At 35.8% G+C, this 17,704-nt stretch overlaps 1 protein-coding gene across 1 annotated transcript; it reads right to left on the reverse strand.

Annotated features, from left to right (window-relative positions):
* Nucleotides 1-1,465: 1,465 nt before the first annotated feature.
* LOC125646179 (uncharacterized) lies at nt 1,466-14,933 on the reverse strand. Its single transcript, XM_048872358.2, has 2 exons — nt 14,512-14,933; nt 1,466-2,535 (listed from the first exon to the last, which is right to left on the reverse strand). Exons 1-2 carry the CDS (start codon nt 14,579-14,581, stop codon nt 2,162-2,164), a joined length of 444 nt encoding a protein of 147 aa, XP_048728315.1. The 5' UTR covers nt 14,582-14,933; the 3' UTR covers nt 1,466-2,161.
* Nucleotides 14,934-17,704: the final 2,771 nt, after the last annotated feature.

The following is a 17,704-nucleotide window of genomic DNA, read 5'->3' on the forward strand; positions in this document are numbered from 1 at the left end:
CGACGCCAAGTTTTTCTTTCCGACCATGTGTGAAGAATGCGCGCGTAATATATGTTCATTATACAGATATATTGGAGTTAATTAGATTGATCACAGTTCGTTATCTTCACATTTCAATCATTCAAGGATGAACTTAAAATTTCGACTTATTCTTGTAATATACATTGCATAAGATATTTATCTAACGCCATTACCTATATATACACCATGTTAGTTTGTTATACTCTTAAGTTGGTGAACGTACTTCCTTAACGTCAACTCAGTTTATACAATATAAAAAATGTTAATATAGTGAAATGAACCAATCAAATTGCGTTGTACAGGTAAAATTTAATTATGCAATCATTTGTAGGTTATATATATCCAGCCCTGTTCTACCTGCCGTTATCAACCGTGCGAGGATTTTTGAGCCTGTAGTACTGAAAAAGCTTTCAAGACGATTTCAAAAGCATCTAGCTGAATAATTCATATTTCTGATGTATGAAGACAAATTAGAGGGCGAAGTGAGTCGTTTGATCGGATACAAAACAATTTGTCAATCTGGTATCATTGTAACTTCTGATTTACTGAGGGCACGGTAAGAATGTCTCTCGCGGGTTCATTCATCATTGACATATACCTGCATTGTAGTCTATATAAGAAGTAATCGCTTGAAATAGAATTTGTTAATAATATACTGTCTATTTCCCACGTCAACCGCAAAAACCGAGGCCTCGTGTCGCAGCAGGTGCGGCAATATAAAGATCCCTTATTGTTCAAAGGCTGTACGCGCCGAGCATAGGCCTACATTTTGCAGCCCTTCACCGGCAGTGGTGACGTTTCCGTATTGGGGGGGGATTGTAGAGAAGGACGTTAAACATTATACAACCAACATCCCACTTTATTTTTCTCGACAGGGATGTTAAATAATATACAACCAACCAACCCTTTTAATAAAGACGTTGATTTTAATACATAGGTTGGTCTTAACTACATTTAGCAGATGATCTGCATTGATCAGGTCAATAATCAGGGATTTTCTAGTAATAGTTGTTGAACCGATGACGAGAGAAATTCTTGCGTGATGGTCATCAAACTTTGTAGGCAGTTTGGGTACGACTAGGAGACTCCCCTAATGATGTTCATGGCCCAAGGTAAAGGGCATCGGAACTTTTTTTTTGCATATAGCATTGAACCCTGTACTCAATCGTCACCAACTTAATGTGCAAAGACAAATGAAAGAAAATGGGAGAAGGAAAATATATGTTATACAAACATATCGTCTTCGTTTTGCACGATTTCTACAAGATATTTTCCTTTTATAATGTATTTTGTATTTTATTAATCATTTATTACTCTTTTTTTCAAGGCGAATATATTGCATCTTTGTTATATTAAATTATTCCCATTGCAACTGCGTTAGCAATAGGTCTAGAAGCTTTTTTGTTTATTGATCTGCGGGATTTTAAGAAACAACACACAAGGATAATTTTAGAAATATCTTATTTTAGAATATCATATAAAAATTATTCCACATCACACTCTGCAAATGCTCAAATTTATATGATAACTCGCAAATAACTGACAATGGTGTTCTTAAACTCTGTTTGAACTTTGGTCTGTATCAAAAAAGCACCCTTTAGCCATTTTCAATTACAGTATTAGAGTTTACTCCAAGGAGAAAATCTCAACTACATCTCTTTTGGACGGTGCATTGTAAATTTATTTCAACCAGACTTGTTCCATGAATATTAAGATGAACAATGAAAGAAAAATATTTTCACCAAGATCTTATGAGTAGAAATATTTCATTTATAGAATCTAAATTGATTGATGGCATTCAGACAACCAGAAAAATCACAGGTACATGTCTATTCAGAAGACGCGGCATCCAACTGATTAATAATCCAAATATAAGAAAATGGAAAAACAATTTAGCTTAAAGTCACTTTGAAATCGTCGATAAATTCATTCCCATTCAGAAAAGTAAGGACGTGGTCAAATTTGCTAACAAGCTTTGACGATTCTGAGGATACAGTGATTTGAACATGTAAACTGAGATAGCACGCTACGTGCTAATTAATTTCTTGATGACAACCTCGGGTTTTCTTATGACAAAATCAGCTCGAAATTCAGTGTTCAGAATATGATGTTTTAACTTAATTTTCACTCGGGAACTCGTCTATCGATATAGAGGTGTAACAAATCTTTTTCCGTATGCAATATGCCAACCTTGCTGTCGTTTGTTTGGTGTAGGGTTCCAGGAATTCACCCTTGTCATAGCTAGAGGAGTAGCACGTTTGGTGATGAAATACTTGGGCCTCGTGTTCGAATATTCTTGAAGGTCATCTATTGGGTCTCGCTTGCCGTACGCTATAGACCAGCCAGGCGATGCTCTTTTCCCATACGATATTGCCCAGCCTTGACTTCGTTTTAGCGATTCCACGTCGCTTTTATGAAGATTTTTACTGTACATCCCTGTGATCAAGTTTAAGAGAGTGTCGTCTTCATTCGTCTGTAACGGTCTATCTTCTGATAATGAAAACCCAGAGGAACCTAAAACATAATAAAACGATCTTTAAAAATCAAGTTTACAGGACTAATGGCATGTTTAAAATTTATAATGTATTTGTAAATTAGGGTGTATTGTTAGAAACACTACGTCCCGGCTATAGAGGAAAAACTGGACATATGACCCACATGTACAATGCCTCTACCTTTTTATCTTAATGTATTATATACCATGAATTCTCAGTTCACTAAATATGAAGTTGTAATTTTGTAAGTTCAAATGTTATACATGTAAACAGTGTTAAAATGGAAACTCAAAAAGCATTCCTGATCAGAAACAATATGTCTTCAATCCCTCTCCTCCCCATCCTCAACACTCTCACAAATAATTCAAAATTCAACGCAATGTGTTAACACAAGTATTTCTAAATATAACATTTTAAATGAAGTAGTAGGGTCAATATTGCAGGAACTTGACAATATATATTTGCATGTTAGTGAAGGGTATAGGGCGGTTTATTCACCCGGTGAAAAACATACCCTTGTAGATAAGTCCGAGGGTGATATGATCTTTTGAGGGTGAAATGATTTTTTGAGGATTAGTGAAGCTTTTATATAATTTAGTATGCAAAACATCGGTTTGTAGACATGCAAATAAGAACTGCGGTTTCCATTTTCAACACCATATGTTTGATAAATTCAACTTGCGATATAAAACTTTTCTAAGATTACCAGCATCAAAACGCACAATCATTATAATGATTTAATATGCAAATAACAACAAGTCATTATTAGGTAGGATGTTGTCGGACATGTTTTATACCAATTGTTAAGCCGTTCTATATAAAGAAGGTTTAACATGTACTGTTTTGACTACGAATTACTCTGTTTACCTCATCAGTACATAGGGCTCACGGCAGGTGTGACCTGTCAACAGGGAATGCTTACTCTTCGGAGACACCCGATCCCACCTCGGAGTTGTATTCATTATAGGATTTATGAAAATGGCCACTGTTCGTTAGCTTCACCCTTTTCATCAAATAAACAGTTAAAATAAAACAGATCCAAGAAATATCTTACGTATTCAAAAAAGAGCACTCGTTTCCCTGTCACAAAGGCAAATCAAAATTTCATATTTTGCATGCATGACAATCGGCGAGTAAATGATTATTCTGTGGGGGGCTCAAAAATGAACCCATATGGAGAGAGAAAGAGAAACATCGACTCGTTTGCCTGTCGCAAAAACAAAGATTTAATCAAATTTTTGCATGATCAAAAGACAATCAGCAAGTAAACGATAATTTTACGGAGGGTAAAAATTAAACCAAGATGGCGAAAACAGGAAACTTGATACAACGGATTGCAACGTACGAATTAATACAGGACAAATGAGAAATCGGGAAGTAATCATTATCGTTAATAGATGCCTTTTGTCTATTTCCGCCTCTAATAAGAAGTAGTCCTAATCCTCGGGTTTCGTGGACGGCACACCGTGAAAGATAGCCTGCGTTTTTGTTGACGCACAAATGCCTCAAGATTTATTCGAAATGCTTAAACTTTGCAAAAGATTAAGATTTATCGCTTGACACTATTTCTCGTTGTTAAAATGAGCATACTGCGCCAAAATAATTTTCTGTTTCATTTCCAGAAGACTATCTCTGTTTCATTATTTTATTACTTGAATGAGACACTGAAAGGCCTCGGGAATAATTATAACCCGTAATTTCAACATTAGTATCAAATTGTGTGTTTGATTTCAATTTATTTGACTGATGCATGTAGGTGCTCAAGAACAAAATTAAAACCATTGAAAATGCGCTATATTTGCCAAAAGCTTTTATTTTCCTGGGTTTTTTTTTATTTGACAACGAGCGTTATCCCAAACTGACTTTAATGTAGTCCATTTAATGCTGAAAAAAAAAAAATTCAGAACAACAAGAATCATCTTATCCATGAAAGCTTGAGTTTGCTGATTCCAAATTCAATTCGGCCTATGAAGTTTTAACTTAAGGTAGTTGTCTTATTTCAATGGCATTCTGATGAGCGATAAATAATTCAGGTCACTTGCGTCTAGCAGCCCGGGACGTTTGCTAAGTCAAGTTTCCCCTTTCCAAATCCAACTATTTGATTAATTACGCAACAATATTTTAACTCAATGTTGTTAAAAAAATTTATCAAAGAATTTTTTTTAATAAACTTGTTTTCTTATTTTTAAACGTAAATACAATATTCTTTTTGTATTATGTTCCACCTTTGTACATGTACGTTTGCTGTTGTGAACAATGAAGGATATGCTCACATTGCATTCTGCTGTTTTACATATATTGTAAATCATACTGCAGTCCCACAATATTGTCTTTATTAGATCGAACCCGGATCGACCGTTGCGAACCGAACATCAGCGCCATCTGTGTACAGTGGAGGTTATGAGGTATATATCATTACCAAACATGGTAACGTTTAATTAAAAAAATGTACTTAATGGTTTCAGAGGATTGTTGGTATCAAAAGGAGAAAACATTGCCTCAATGCGTTTAGTCTCATCCTCAAGACCGATCCCCGCTTCCCACAGATAGATATGAACCCAGTATCCAATGGTCTATTATCTTACAGTGCGCACTTTTTGGCTTGGGGTAATTTATGGAGTGGAGCGGAGTTGGAGTCGTGGAGTCATGGAGAGGAGTCTCTGTGCTTCATAACTTTACTGTCCCCCAACTGTCACTCTTTATTTTAGATTAATGTAACTCAACACCCTCATCCGGTACAAATAGGTGTGTTGGAATTTGGTTCAATCTGTTTGTTCTACTTTAGTTGCACACACATCTGTCAAAGCCCCTTCATCCCCTTAGGTGGGAGGAAAATGTTCCTGTCAGAAGCGCCAAGAATGAGTTCAAATTTATGACCTGCAATGTTAGATAATCACTTCATCATTTTAACACTGTGTAATGCATGGTCTTGGTCTTGGCAATGGCATTTCCTATTCATGTGTGTTTATTAAAATAGCTGAGGATTTTTTTTTATCAATTATAGATTGATATAACCTATCAATATTATTGATCAATTGACAGGAGTAAATCTAGTATTTTATTGGGTAGCACATGAGACAGATTAAAATGGGAGGGTTTTAGCCTCTCTCCACAGCAGTGTAAGACATTACATGAACGTTTTTTCAATTTATCTTCTTTGTTTGGCTAGTTATGTATTTATTTATCTAGGGGGGGGGGGGTTAAGTAATATCTGAAATAAAAATGAAGAGCATCAAGTATGTGTTGATTTTTTTTCCATTAAATATAGATTTGTTTTTACATGTATTTTCTCAGTTTTTGAAAGTATACTGGTTTATAAAAGATGTTATAAATAAATTATATATTTTTTGAATACTTATATTTGATTTTCATTAAGAAACCTTTGACATTCTTAGAGTTACATGTGTGCCCCCCCCCCCCCCCCCCCCCCCGTGTTATGGTTTGTAAATGTATAATTCATACATGATAAACATGAACATTTTATTCATTGACTCCACTCCACAACTCCATGACTCCACTCCACTCCATGAATTACCCCAAGCCGCATTTTTTTGCCTCGCTTTGATAGTAGACGCGCTAAGACATGACCGTGGCAAAATAATCCTGGAATTTCTCCATCGGAGTCGAGCTTTTTCGTTCGGTTTTCAACAGCTACTGCTTGAAATTGAGGTATACAATCTTACCTTCCTAGAAGGTAAATGTTGAGGATTTGTTTTTAAAAATATATGAATAGGATGTATTTCATAAAAGAATATGGTGCACCCATGGTCGTGCAATGTTATGGCACAAATTAATACTTGAGTGCAACATGAGAACATCGTATACACGAGATTCTTCAAGTTTGATTTTTTTCCCACACTAGACCCATGGCCAGGAACTGGGAGTATGGTGTTTTTCGGAGGGAATTAAAACAAGAATATACTGTGGACTTCTTTCTTTTAAAAAAATACCAACAAACAATGTATGACTAGCTCTCAATGGTAACGAAATAGATGTTTGTTACTGTTACCTAGACATGATACCATGCATGATAATTTTTTTTAAATGCCTCTCATAATCCAATTTGAAAATGCGACTGCGATTAAAGTTAACGTTTTGTGCCCGTAATGTGATTTTTCCCAAAGAATCCAATCCATTGTCTTTGTTGAACTATTGATGTAAATCGTATCAGGGGATGGACATCATATTGAGAATGTTATTATTTGAATTCCTGAACTTAATGAACTTTCTCGTTCATATTATATTATTGTTACTGTTGCAAATAAGTCGGCAACAAAAACTTATTTACGATTTATTCAGTACGTGTTAGTGATTGATTGTATAGTGTTTGCGTGTTAGTGAGAAAGGTTAGGTTATGGGTGTCAGGATAGAAATGATTATTTGATGCCACCGTTAAAAACGTAGAAATCGAACACCTCCTGTCAATAATATTATTTTCAATAAATTTGTCAAAAGCCGCGAATGGACATATATTGTACCAGATACTTGGTCCTATTATGTTTGTGGGCTATAAATCTCGGAACCAGTCATTCCCAAATGTTAAATGGGATGTCAATCAAGACTGATTAGAAAAGGAGAGAATTAAAGCGGTGTTTCGCAGCTCGTAATCTCGATCTACAACGCCAAATCACACTTCCTTTAAATCAATGTATTGGATTGTGGCATTATCCGGTTTAAATCGTAAAATCCTCTGGTTTTTATTTCCAAATAAATCATTCACAAATGATCTCAGTAAGAAACAAAAACGAAATTTGCAAAGACGAGAAGTCCATGAGAATCCACGCACTTGTCATATATAGATGAATGTATTAAGAAAACGGTAAATTTAATGAAACTGGTCTCCACGCAACGAAACAACAGGCTCACCAAGTAATTTTAAAAAAAAACCAATTTCGATAATATTTCTAAAACCGTAGATAACGTACAGTGATCAATCACTTAAATCTTATAAAGAATACAAAACCTAGGGTAGGGTAAATACAGACCCCTAGACACACCAGAGGAAGAGTCAGGTGTCCGGGACGATTAAGCATCCCCTTGTGACCGGTCACACCCGCCGTGAGCCAGTTATCTTTATCAGATAAAAGGTAATCCGTAGTTAAAATCAAAATACAAAGAACGGTATAACATGGTAATGATAGTTTGTATTGAATCTATGAAATGCTGACTTTAAGCGAGACCGTTGTCTAAAACGGAAGAAAGCACACTCCAACGTTAGTAGATAAAATTAGACAGCTGTCTTCATCATAAGTAGACACAAAGATGAGAGGTATGTGCATTATGTCATGGAGACAGACGTTTCAGTGCAATTTCGGGGTCATTTGTTTCTTCAAGAAAATATCTTAACAATGTTTAACGTCATCTGCAGACGACATAAGCGATTTTGTATTTACAATTGATCTGTTTACGAAATGGTACGCAATATAAAATACTGTAATTGCAGCCAAAGACAGCAACATAATTCGTCGTTCTCCTCTTAACTTGTCTAATATATATAACATAACCTGATCAAGAATCATCATCGGCACGAGATACTCTTGTATGACTGCCAAATCATCATTAAGCTAATGTGTATTTTGCTCCGATTCAAACCATTTGGTATTGCTATTTCATTTCTCGCAAGACCCTTTTTTGTTGCTTGTATTGTTTTAGCCGTTTTATACAGTGAGTTACACGTAACTTGAATTGCAGTGTTCGCTCTGTCACCGTTTCGCGCGTTTAAACTTTAATTTTTACATTTTGCTACCCCAAAAAAATATGTTCACTGTCTCAAAGGTGATGCAATATTTCAATCTCAGACTGAATTAGATTCACAATAGTACACTCCTAAAGTCAGTAACCGGGAAATGGTGGATTCGGGCCTCGCTCGTACCTTAGCTGTCTCAAATATAAGTAATTATCATTTTCTCACCAGAGGGCGCTTTACACAAGTCCATCGACGCTTTTGCACAAGATTGTTATACAACAATAGCACATTCGTAAAGTCAGTAACCGGGAGATGGTGGATTCCAGCCTCGATCGTACCTTCGCTGTGTCAAATTTATGATGTAAATATAAATAATGATTATCATTTTCTCACCAGAGGGCGCTTTACACAAGTCCATCAACGCTTTCGTACAAGATTCTTGTACAACATTTGATAATGAATTCCACAAATTCATATTACATCATTTGAATGTCTCTTCCAAATTCCCTAAACTCTAGACTATATCTCTTCCATATATACCCCCAAATTCCATACGCAAATAAACAAACTCACGTGTCTAGAACGTGCAGAGAACCGCAGTAGAACGCTTCATCTATTTTACAAGGTAAGAGTAATTTCACTTACAGGATAACATAAGAGTTGGTCAGACTCAAACGCAGCCCCATTCATAAAAGTGCTGCACGTGGTGTATCCAAAAACATAATAGTTGACTTTACAGCTGTTATACATTTTTTCAAACTAAACAGTCAATTTATTTCTTTTTAGTGGCGTGCTTACCATATTCCATGGCATATTGGATGAATTGTACATTTTTATCTACCATTTTTAATGTTTGCATCGTGATTAATTTGCCACAAGATGCAGATACTATAAAGTGAAGCTTGTGTAACGCGCCCTCTGGTAAGCAAATGAATTATTACTTCCATGCCAAGCATTTGACATTTAGATGTGAGAGGCGCGGGTGTTTTGTGGCGCATCACCTTGAGATAGTGACGGGTCGATAATCGTTTCTCTCTTGGATACACACAAGTCAAAAAACTATTTTAAAAAACAATTAAAAAACAATAGATTTCAAAAGCAGTGAGGTTAAGTTTTTTTTAAAATTCCTTTTCAGTATGAATTGTAACATTATGCATGATGTTTTAAGGCACGTGTACTATTTTTGAACAAACTTTCGAAGAACGGCATGGCCGGACTGGTCCTGGATGATGAACCCTAGAATGAAGATATTTTAGTACTAATCTTCAAAGATCATTGAACGTCACTAATGCTTGAATTAATACGACTATCACGCACCTGTGTGGGCACGCTGTCTGTAGATGACTGAAATATACTTTTTATTAAAATATTTTAACTGGTGTTGAACGGATTATTTCGCAATCATTCTGGTATTAAAAATATCTTAAATAGAATTGAACGGATTATTTTATAATCCGTTTGTTATTAGGAATATTTGAACTGGTGTTGAACGAATTATATTGAAATCCGTTAGCCATTTAGGAATATTTGAACTGGTGTTAAACGTATTGCAGCCCGTTCAGTGGTCGTACCACATGAAAAATGTTTTATTTGTTCGGTCTCTCACAACATGGATATAGTTTCTTGTCCCCTGGAAGCTATCTTACAACAAGGTATGAAATATATCAGATGGAAATTCCAAATTCCCCAGTTCTGATATCAATAGTACTTGTATGATTGCTTCCTTACCACAAGCAATGTCGCGGGGGAGGGATCAGTTTGCGGATCCCTAGTTTTCATTTGTTTTTTCACATATTCAGATATATCATTTTCGACATTTAAACAATTGATGTAATATATATGCAGTCAGGTGTTGAGTAGGATTACCACCAGTATTACCATTCAATAAGTACTTCGTTGTCACAACCAGTTCAAGCGATAATAGAGAGCGGTGAATTGTGATCCTCGAAGTATCTAATTCAGTTACAGATTTTCATTTTACCGAACTATTCAAAGCAATGAATCACTAGTGTTCTGGAATTGTGATAATAAGAAATTTGTTGAATATTTTGCTGAAACGCCATGAAATACCACGCTGTCCTTCCAGTTTTTATTTTCTTTATTTTTTTTCGGTGGTGTATTTCGTTCCTTAGGTGACAAAAAACTCCCCCCTCTATTGTGCAATTTTTCTGTAGTATGTGCTATTGTGATAAAGAATTGAACATTAATTCTATATCATTGTATCCAGGTGAGTTAATGAGATTATTGATATAACAAAGATAATGTATGAAATGTATTCTATATAAACTTCAATATCCTGAGTTATCTTTCTTTTAAGAAGTAGTTAATACTACTAGTGGCAGATTTAAGGGGCCGAAAATTTTCAAATTTAAGGTAAATCATGGTCTCTTGTTTAGAAAAATGTAAATGATAAAAGAAGAAATAATTTCTTCCACTCTCAATGAAATAAATGGCAAAATCTTTTGATTTATTGAATTATTTTTATTAGGAGACTTTACATTTCCCCCTAAAACCCTTAAAATTTGAGTCCTTTTATTAATTTCACCTTATTAGAAATTACAAAAAATAGTAAAAATGACTACATAGGAGACATATTTCAAGCCCTACAAAATCTGTAAAATCTAGGAGCTTTCGGGGGCTTCGCCCCCTGGGTCCCCATCAAGGATTTGCCCTGGACCCACTAGCGGCCCCTAGACCCCTGCCTCACAAAGTTGAACCCCCTATCCGCATTTCCTGGATCCGCCCTTGACTACATACTCCAAATGACTATGAAACTGTTCGACATGAAATAAAATATCACTTAGTCTCTTTAAAGTTTTTATCTCTAATAGCTTTAAAAATGTGAGTTTTAAAGGGCTTTTAAGAGTTGTTAATTGCAGTCCTTAAATTAACATTAATCACTAATCTATACAATTTCTTCATGTAGTCATTTCGATGTGTACTTCGAGCTGCAAATATACAATATACATGTATGTGTACAATCTGCACCCAGGCCAGCATAATAGCGCTAGCCATCTAATTGTCATAAAAGAGCTGATATCTCGAAGAATGCGTATTACATAGATATGATTTATAAAACTATCTTAATTTCAAAACAAAACGAATGATATAAACAAATTAATTACACATCTGTCTGTCGTTTGACAGACGGATACACGTAGAGATGAATAAGGTAGGCCTATATATAGGTCGTTGAGAGGAGTGAAAATGAGACATGTTTAATTTGACCATGTTGCTACAGAGGATGCATATCACTACATATTTCTTGCAGTGCGCATTCCATGTAAGAGGTCCCCAACCAAACAAAAAGATTTTGACAAGCGCAAGGCGGAAGAAGTGAAAGCCATGGGTCTTTCCGATATTTTAGAATAGGGATGACCTGTGTAACGATTTCGCGGTACTTCACCTACAGCTGGTGACGTCTCCATTTTTACTTGCTGCTCGACATGTAACTATACATGGAGACAACGATTTTATGTGTATAGCCCGCTGTTTAATCCTTTTCTATAGTGAATAAAATATTCATAGAATGAAATCAGACAGCTGGTAACGTCCCTATGTAAATGACATATTCTCGAATGTGACGTAAAACAACACACACACACACACACACACACACACACACACACACACACACACACACACACACACTTAGAGTGTTGCAATAGGACATGGGCGGTCGGAGATGGGTTGATTGAATAATGTTTAACGTCCCACTCGAGAATATTTCACTCATATGGAGACGTCACCATTGCCGGTGAAGGGCTGCAAAATTTAGGCCTATGCTCGGCGCTTATAGTCTTTGAGCAGGGAGGGATCTTTATCGTGTCACACCCGCTGTGACACGGTGCCTCGGTTTTTGCGGTCTCATCCGAAGGACCGCCCCATTTAGTCGCCTCTTACGACAAGCAAGGGGTACTGAGGACCTTTTCTAACCCGGATCCCGTGGTGGGAAAACGAGTCAGACCCTGGTGATTTTTAAGTTGCTTAAAACAAAGTATGAAGGCAACTAACATAAAAATATTTAGGCCTTCGGTAAGTGCATATTAAAAAACAGACTCATTATGTTTGCTTAGTCATAATTACTAACTAGAAATGAATATATTCTTTGTTTATCTTCAAATTACGTGAGGTTATTTTCGTCTTTACTCATTGCAAATGGTTTTCCCTTCGTTTTCTCATTAATTATCATCGATAATCAACAGCTTTTAAGTATATAGCGTTAAGGCAGATTAACGTAACTAACCTTGTGCAACTGGGTCCGGGAAATGAGGTACAAAGTGCAATTCATAAAACCAATCCGGAAATTTCTAGAGTTCAGAAGAAACACTTACAATTTCGTGAAACACAAGGCGGTATTTTGTAAAAATGAAAAAAAAGGTCTGGCCTCTTTATGATTAAAACGGCTGAAAACTTTCAAATTTCTGCATTGCTTACATCAACGAAGTACATTGGTGGATCCAGGTTATCACAATATGGGGCAAGTATTTTGATATTTAAAAAAAAATCAGTTTTACATTATTTTATGTAGTATGTAGAACCAACAGTAGATTATTTTGAAATCGAGTAATGACGTAACGGAGTACACGTAACAAAAAGGCACGTGTTAATCGCGTATTCCTTACATAAAACATGCGGTGATACAAGTATATACAAGGCTTGGAAGGAAATGACTGGTGAATATGGATTCATAGTCGGACTATAAGGTAGAGTGCATGCATAAAACTTTCAGACTTTAGTACATGTATCGCAGGGATAGTTGAGTATGCATTGTATAATTATAGTGCACCGTTCGAAACTATTAAGACACAATCATTGGACTTTGTAGGAGGGAGGGTGACGCATTTGAAGAACGCGCGTTTATCGATTGGACTGCGCACTCGTGGTGTATACGATGTGAGACTGCGCACTCGTGGTGTATACGATGTGAGACTGCAACCAGCCATAGAATGTCGAATTATCTGGTGATGCAATTTGACAACTTTGGTGATTTTAATTTCGCCACCCAAGGGAGCTATGCATTTAAAATTGAGGCGTATTTTCGGCAGATGTCGAAAGCAATGGGAGGAAGCCTATAGCCCGCACCTCTTCTAAGAACTAAAGATGAGAATAACACGGTAAGCCACAAGATTTCCGTCCATGAAACCCAGTTTTCAGCAATCCATTCCCATTTTTTCTAGATCAGCGATTTACTATTCAATAATAATAAAATAAAAAAAAAAAATAGCAGCAACAAAGGTGAAACGCAGATACGCGAATTTACTTCAGGGTGTTTTTAATAGTCTATAAACATGCTATTTCATGTTGCTGTAATTTACATACAGATAACTATCGGACCATTCCTCCTTTTCAAAACTTCCCTATACAAGTGCAAACAATTTATATTGTAACCTGGAATGCGATATCTAGAATATGAGGTTGCGATACGTATTTAAAACATTAAATGCGATCTATTTATTTGGAATCGATGTTCATACTGTAATGATCATCTTACATGTAAATATTCCATTATCCATTCTAGGGTACAAATACTTTGTCAGATATCTCAAAACTAGTGTAAATTTTTATGAAAACTAAATCACATTGACTCGTTAAAGAACTTGTTCGTCTTCTGATAGGGTACCAATATTTGGACCTTAAAATATCAATTTTGAAGCTAGCATAATCAGGATTTTTTCCAGATTGTGCAGTCACTTGATGTGGTCATTTGCGTAGATATCCTCTCAAGTGCAAAATATCTTCAATGCCCTGTGTTGTCATTAGCAGAGCCCCGACGAGTCGATAACTAATATTTACTGAATCGAAGGATAATATTGTTTTATATCGGCTTACATTAGATCTGTTAAAGTTGTCACCTCGGTCCGTTTATTCCCCACAACGGCATTTCTTTAGCTAACAAGCTCTCTGATATGCGTTCAAACAATCGTGTTGTCTTCATTTTTATTACTAATGAAGAGATATGTGCTCCGAAAGTCTCGTAATTTAGTGCTATCTGTACAAGAAATACCTCACAGGAAATATTATCTAAACTTAATTTTCATACCATACAAACAAGTAATAAATGATGAAACAATAGAATAAATGTTGAAAATGATCGAAAACAGATTACAGAAATTAACCAACATCTAGGTCTGCAGATTGTATGTGAATGTGTTAAATTGATTTGTAATTTAAATAAGATTTTCAAAAAATAACATCCTGCTATGATTGTATTTCCTGTTGAAACCTTTTCACTCCTTATAAAAACGAAATATTAAAAATAATCACAAAATATACAAACTGAAAATTCTTTAAATGAATTTCACTTACCTTGTATAGCTATGAAAGAAACGAGAATCGCCGCCAGAGTCATAAGGTAGTAGTTTCTGTTTAATTCCATCAGTCCACGTTTTTCTTGCAGTTCTTTTTTAGTAAGAAAAAAATTCTAGCTTCTTTGAGGCGCAGAAAAGAGGCCTCCAATAAGATCAGCAGTTGTTTAAATACACGTAAGATCCTATTTATCACAAGGACGTCTTTGATATGAGATCAAAGACTAAAATCGGTAAAATATGCACCTCTTTTGATTTCTTTTCGATGCCCGTTAAGCAAAAATAAAATGTCGTTGTAATTATGTCCTGTCCGTGAAATAGTATTTAGGATGTTTGCTTCTCATAGAAATGTGATAAAATAATTGTCGTCTCTTGGCGTTGCAGGCTCTCTTTACAATCAGATAAGGTGATGAGGTGAAACGTAATCGACATATGCTGAATATGATTGGTTTTTATAACAACGCGCGCATCACTAACCCGTCCCTCTTTTCACCCGTCTCGTTGGCGGGTAATTATCGGGAGGAGGAAGACAAAGGCCACGGTGATTAAGTTTCGATCGTTCTGTGATAGTTCGGTGGGAGGAGGGGGGCCTCTCCGTCATGTTGTGCATGGCAGATTCGAGATTTATCGTCTTTTTTCTTCATATCCGTAATAGGTGAAACTAAAGTAATTTGGGACATGATTGGCTCTCGTGTCGCAAAAGTGGCATACTGGTTAGGCTCCGGCTTTTCCTTGATTGACAGCATTAACAAAAAATAGAAATAGACATTAGAAATTGTTACTAACAACGACACATTTGTAATTATTATATGAAACCATGTACTTTTACAAGAGTCTCTCGTGTACATAAACGTGTTTTCGCGAAAATTTAGGATGGGAAAAATGACAGCAGTTACTCCTCAATTTTTATCATTTCAGTCTACTTCCGTTTGTGTGTACAAACAGTATGGTTTTACCAAACTTTCAAGTACTTGTCATCCATTATATTACTCTATAACGGTACACACATATTATATATATTTATAGATATGCACAGTGGTTTGGAGTTGAACAAAAATTAGTCATTTGTAGGTTTTACTAAATCACGGAACATAAAATAAATAGAAAAGAATTTTTTTAAAAAAAAAAATGAAAATCTCGGTGACCGTGTACCTATATGTTTTGTGACCCAACTTCCGTTTTGCTGTTATCATCTAGTTTACAGTATATTGTATGTGTAGCGCCATCCTTTTCTGCACTATGTCACAGCAGGTGTGGTACGATTAAGACCCCTCCCTGCTCAAAGGCCGTAAGCACCAAAATTTGGCCTAAATTTTGCAGCCCTTCACCGGCTATTATGACGTCTCCTTATCAGTGAAAAATTCTCGAGCGGGACGTTAATACATTAAACAATATGTAACCAACCAATCATCGAATAAATTCAGTAAAAATGGAGCATGGGTTACAATGTACATGTATGTTGCCGTCTCTTGGTACCAAGTACTACTAGTAACTCATCGGGTGTATCAAGATCTGGGTTGTCAATGTCAAAACCGAGCATAGCAAAAGTATGCGATATAATAGAATTTATCAGGTTAGTGTCAACAAACAATTACATCGTCTCTTGTGAACTGCTGTAGGTGGCGCACGGCATTCTCATTCGGTGGATTACTCAAAATTGTAGCAATTGCAATTATGCGCAATCCGTGGAATAAGCGTGCTCCATCTGATAAGATTTGTCAATAATCTGAACCTATTCTTCTCAACGGAACAAAATATCAATTTATAAAAAATTAAAAACTAATTGGCGCAGCTCAGTTCAAGATGTTCTTTGAAGTCGCTGATTGGCATGACCTTTAGAGATAATATATAGAAGTTCACCTGGAATTGTTTTCCCAAGGTAAACGTATATAAAATCGAAACAGTTGCCTGTACAATGTGTTCGTCTGTGATTTCTATTAAATATGCGTCTTTTAACTATTACATAAAACGTGTTAATTACCGGCCACTTTAACTACTACAAGGTGCAGTAGTTGTAGTAGTGAGGACCTTCCTCGTGCCAACGTGACCTTCGTTTTTAAGGTCTTATACGAAGACCTGCTACTTTCACTTCTAGTCACTGCTCGTGATATCCACTAGTTGTCATAGATCACCCGAGTGACTTGGATGACTTGAAGACATAAAATGCTGCTATATCTTTAGGAATCCGTGTAAAGTCGTACTCCTGGTTTTCATTTAAACTTCCGTATCTTCTTAAATTTATGATGTTTTGGAGAATACCTAACAAATCAAAAAATTCTATATTTTACATTTTCAATTGTAAGTTAGGGATATTCATGCCCAATTTCCTGAAATATTGCACCATACTTCAAATATAAATGTACCGCGCATTATATTTCCTTGGAAATAATGAAAGTTTAGATAATATCAATTGAAAATTTTATGGCTATCAAACCAAGAATCCTTGTCGTGACTGAGTCATTGATCTGGGATTTATTGCGGAAAAACAGGCTTAAACGAGTGAATATACATTAGGAAAAATATTGATGTACATATTCTGTCCTCATTTCTACTAAATCAACTGTAGGTGGAGTATCATTTTGAAAAAAAGAAAAAAGAATAGCGAACAATGATAAATCCCATAAAGAATACAAAACCGAGGGTAGGACAAACACGGACCCCTGAACACATCAGAGGTGGGGGTCAGATGCCTAGGAGGAGTATGCATCCCCTGTTGACCGGTCACACCTGGTGCGAGACCAATATCTTGATCGGGTAAACGAAATAATCCGTATGTAAAGAACGGTTTATCAATTAGATAGTGATCAATCTAATGACAGGTTGTATTGCAATTAAGATCATTATAACGACCATAGAATTTGTGCAATGCTGACTTTAAACAAGACTGTTGAAACCTCTGTATCATTAACTTATCTGTGAATTGCTTTCCTCGATTTTAAGATTGATCATACAGAGAACCTGTTCTTACGTATCGAGTCAGTTGAGAGACATAAACTTCATATGATAATGGAATTAATATTGCTGTATAGATATGGAAGTTGACGATGAAGAATCTGAAGTCACCCTGTTTGTCTCAGTTAAGTTCTTATTTGACTTTAACCTCTATGTTCAGTAAAATATCTAAATATCATGCAGACATAGGAGACCGTGGTGTGTTTTACGAAAAAATACTGCTTTGCGGTTTTTTTTATTTG

Source organism: Ostrea edulis, chromosome 6 (assembly GCF_947568905.1).
Source record: "Ostrea edulis chromosome 6, xbOstEdul1.1, whole genome shotgun sequence".
Lineage (NCBI taxonomy): Eukaryota > Metazoa > Mollusca > Bivalvia > Ostreida > Ostreidae > Ostrea > Ostrea edulis.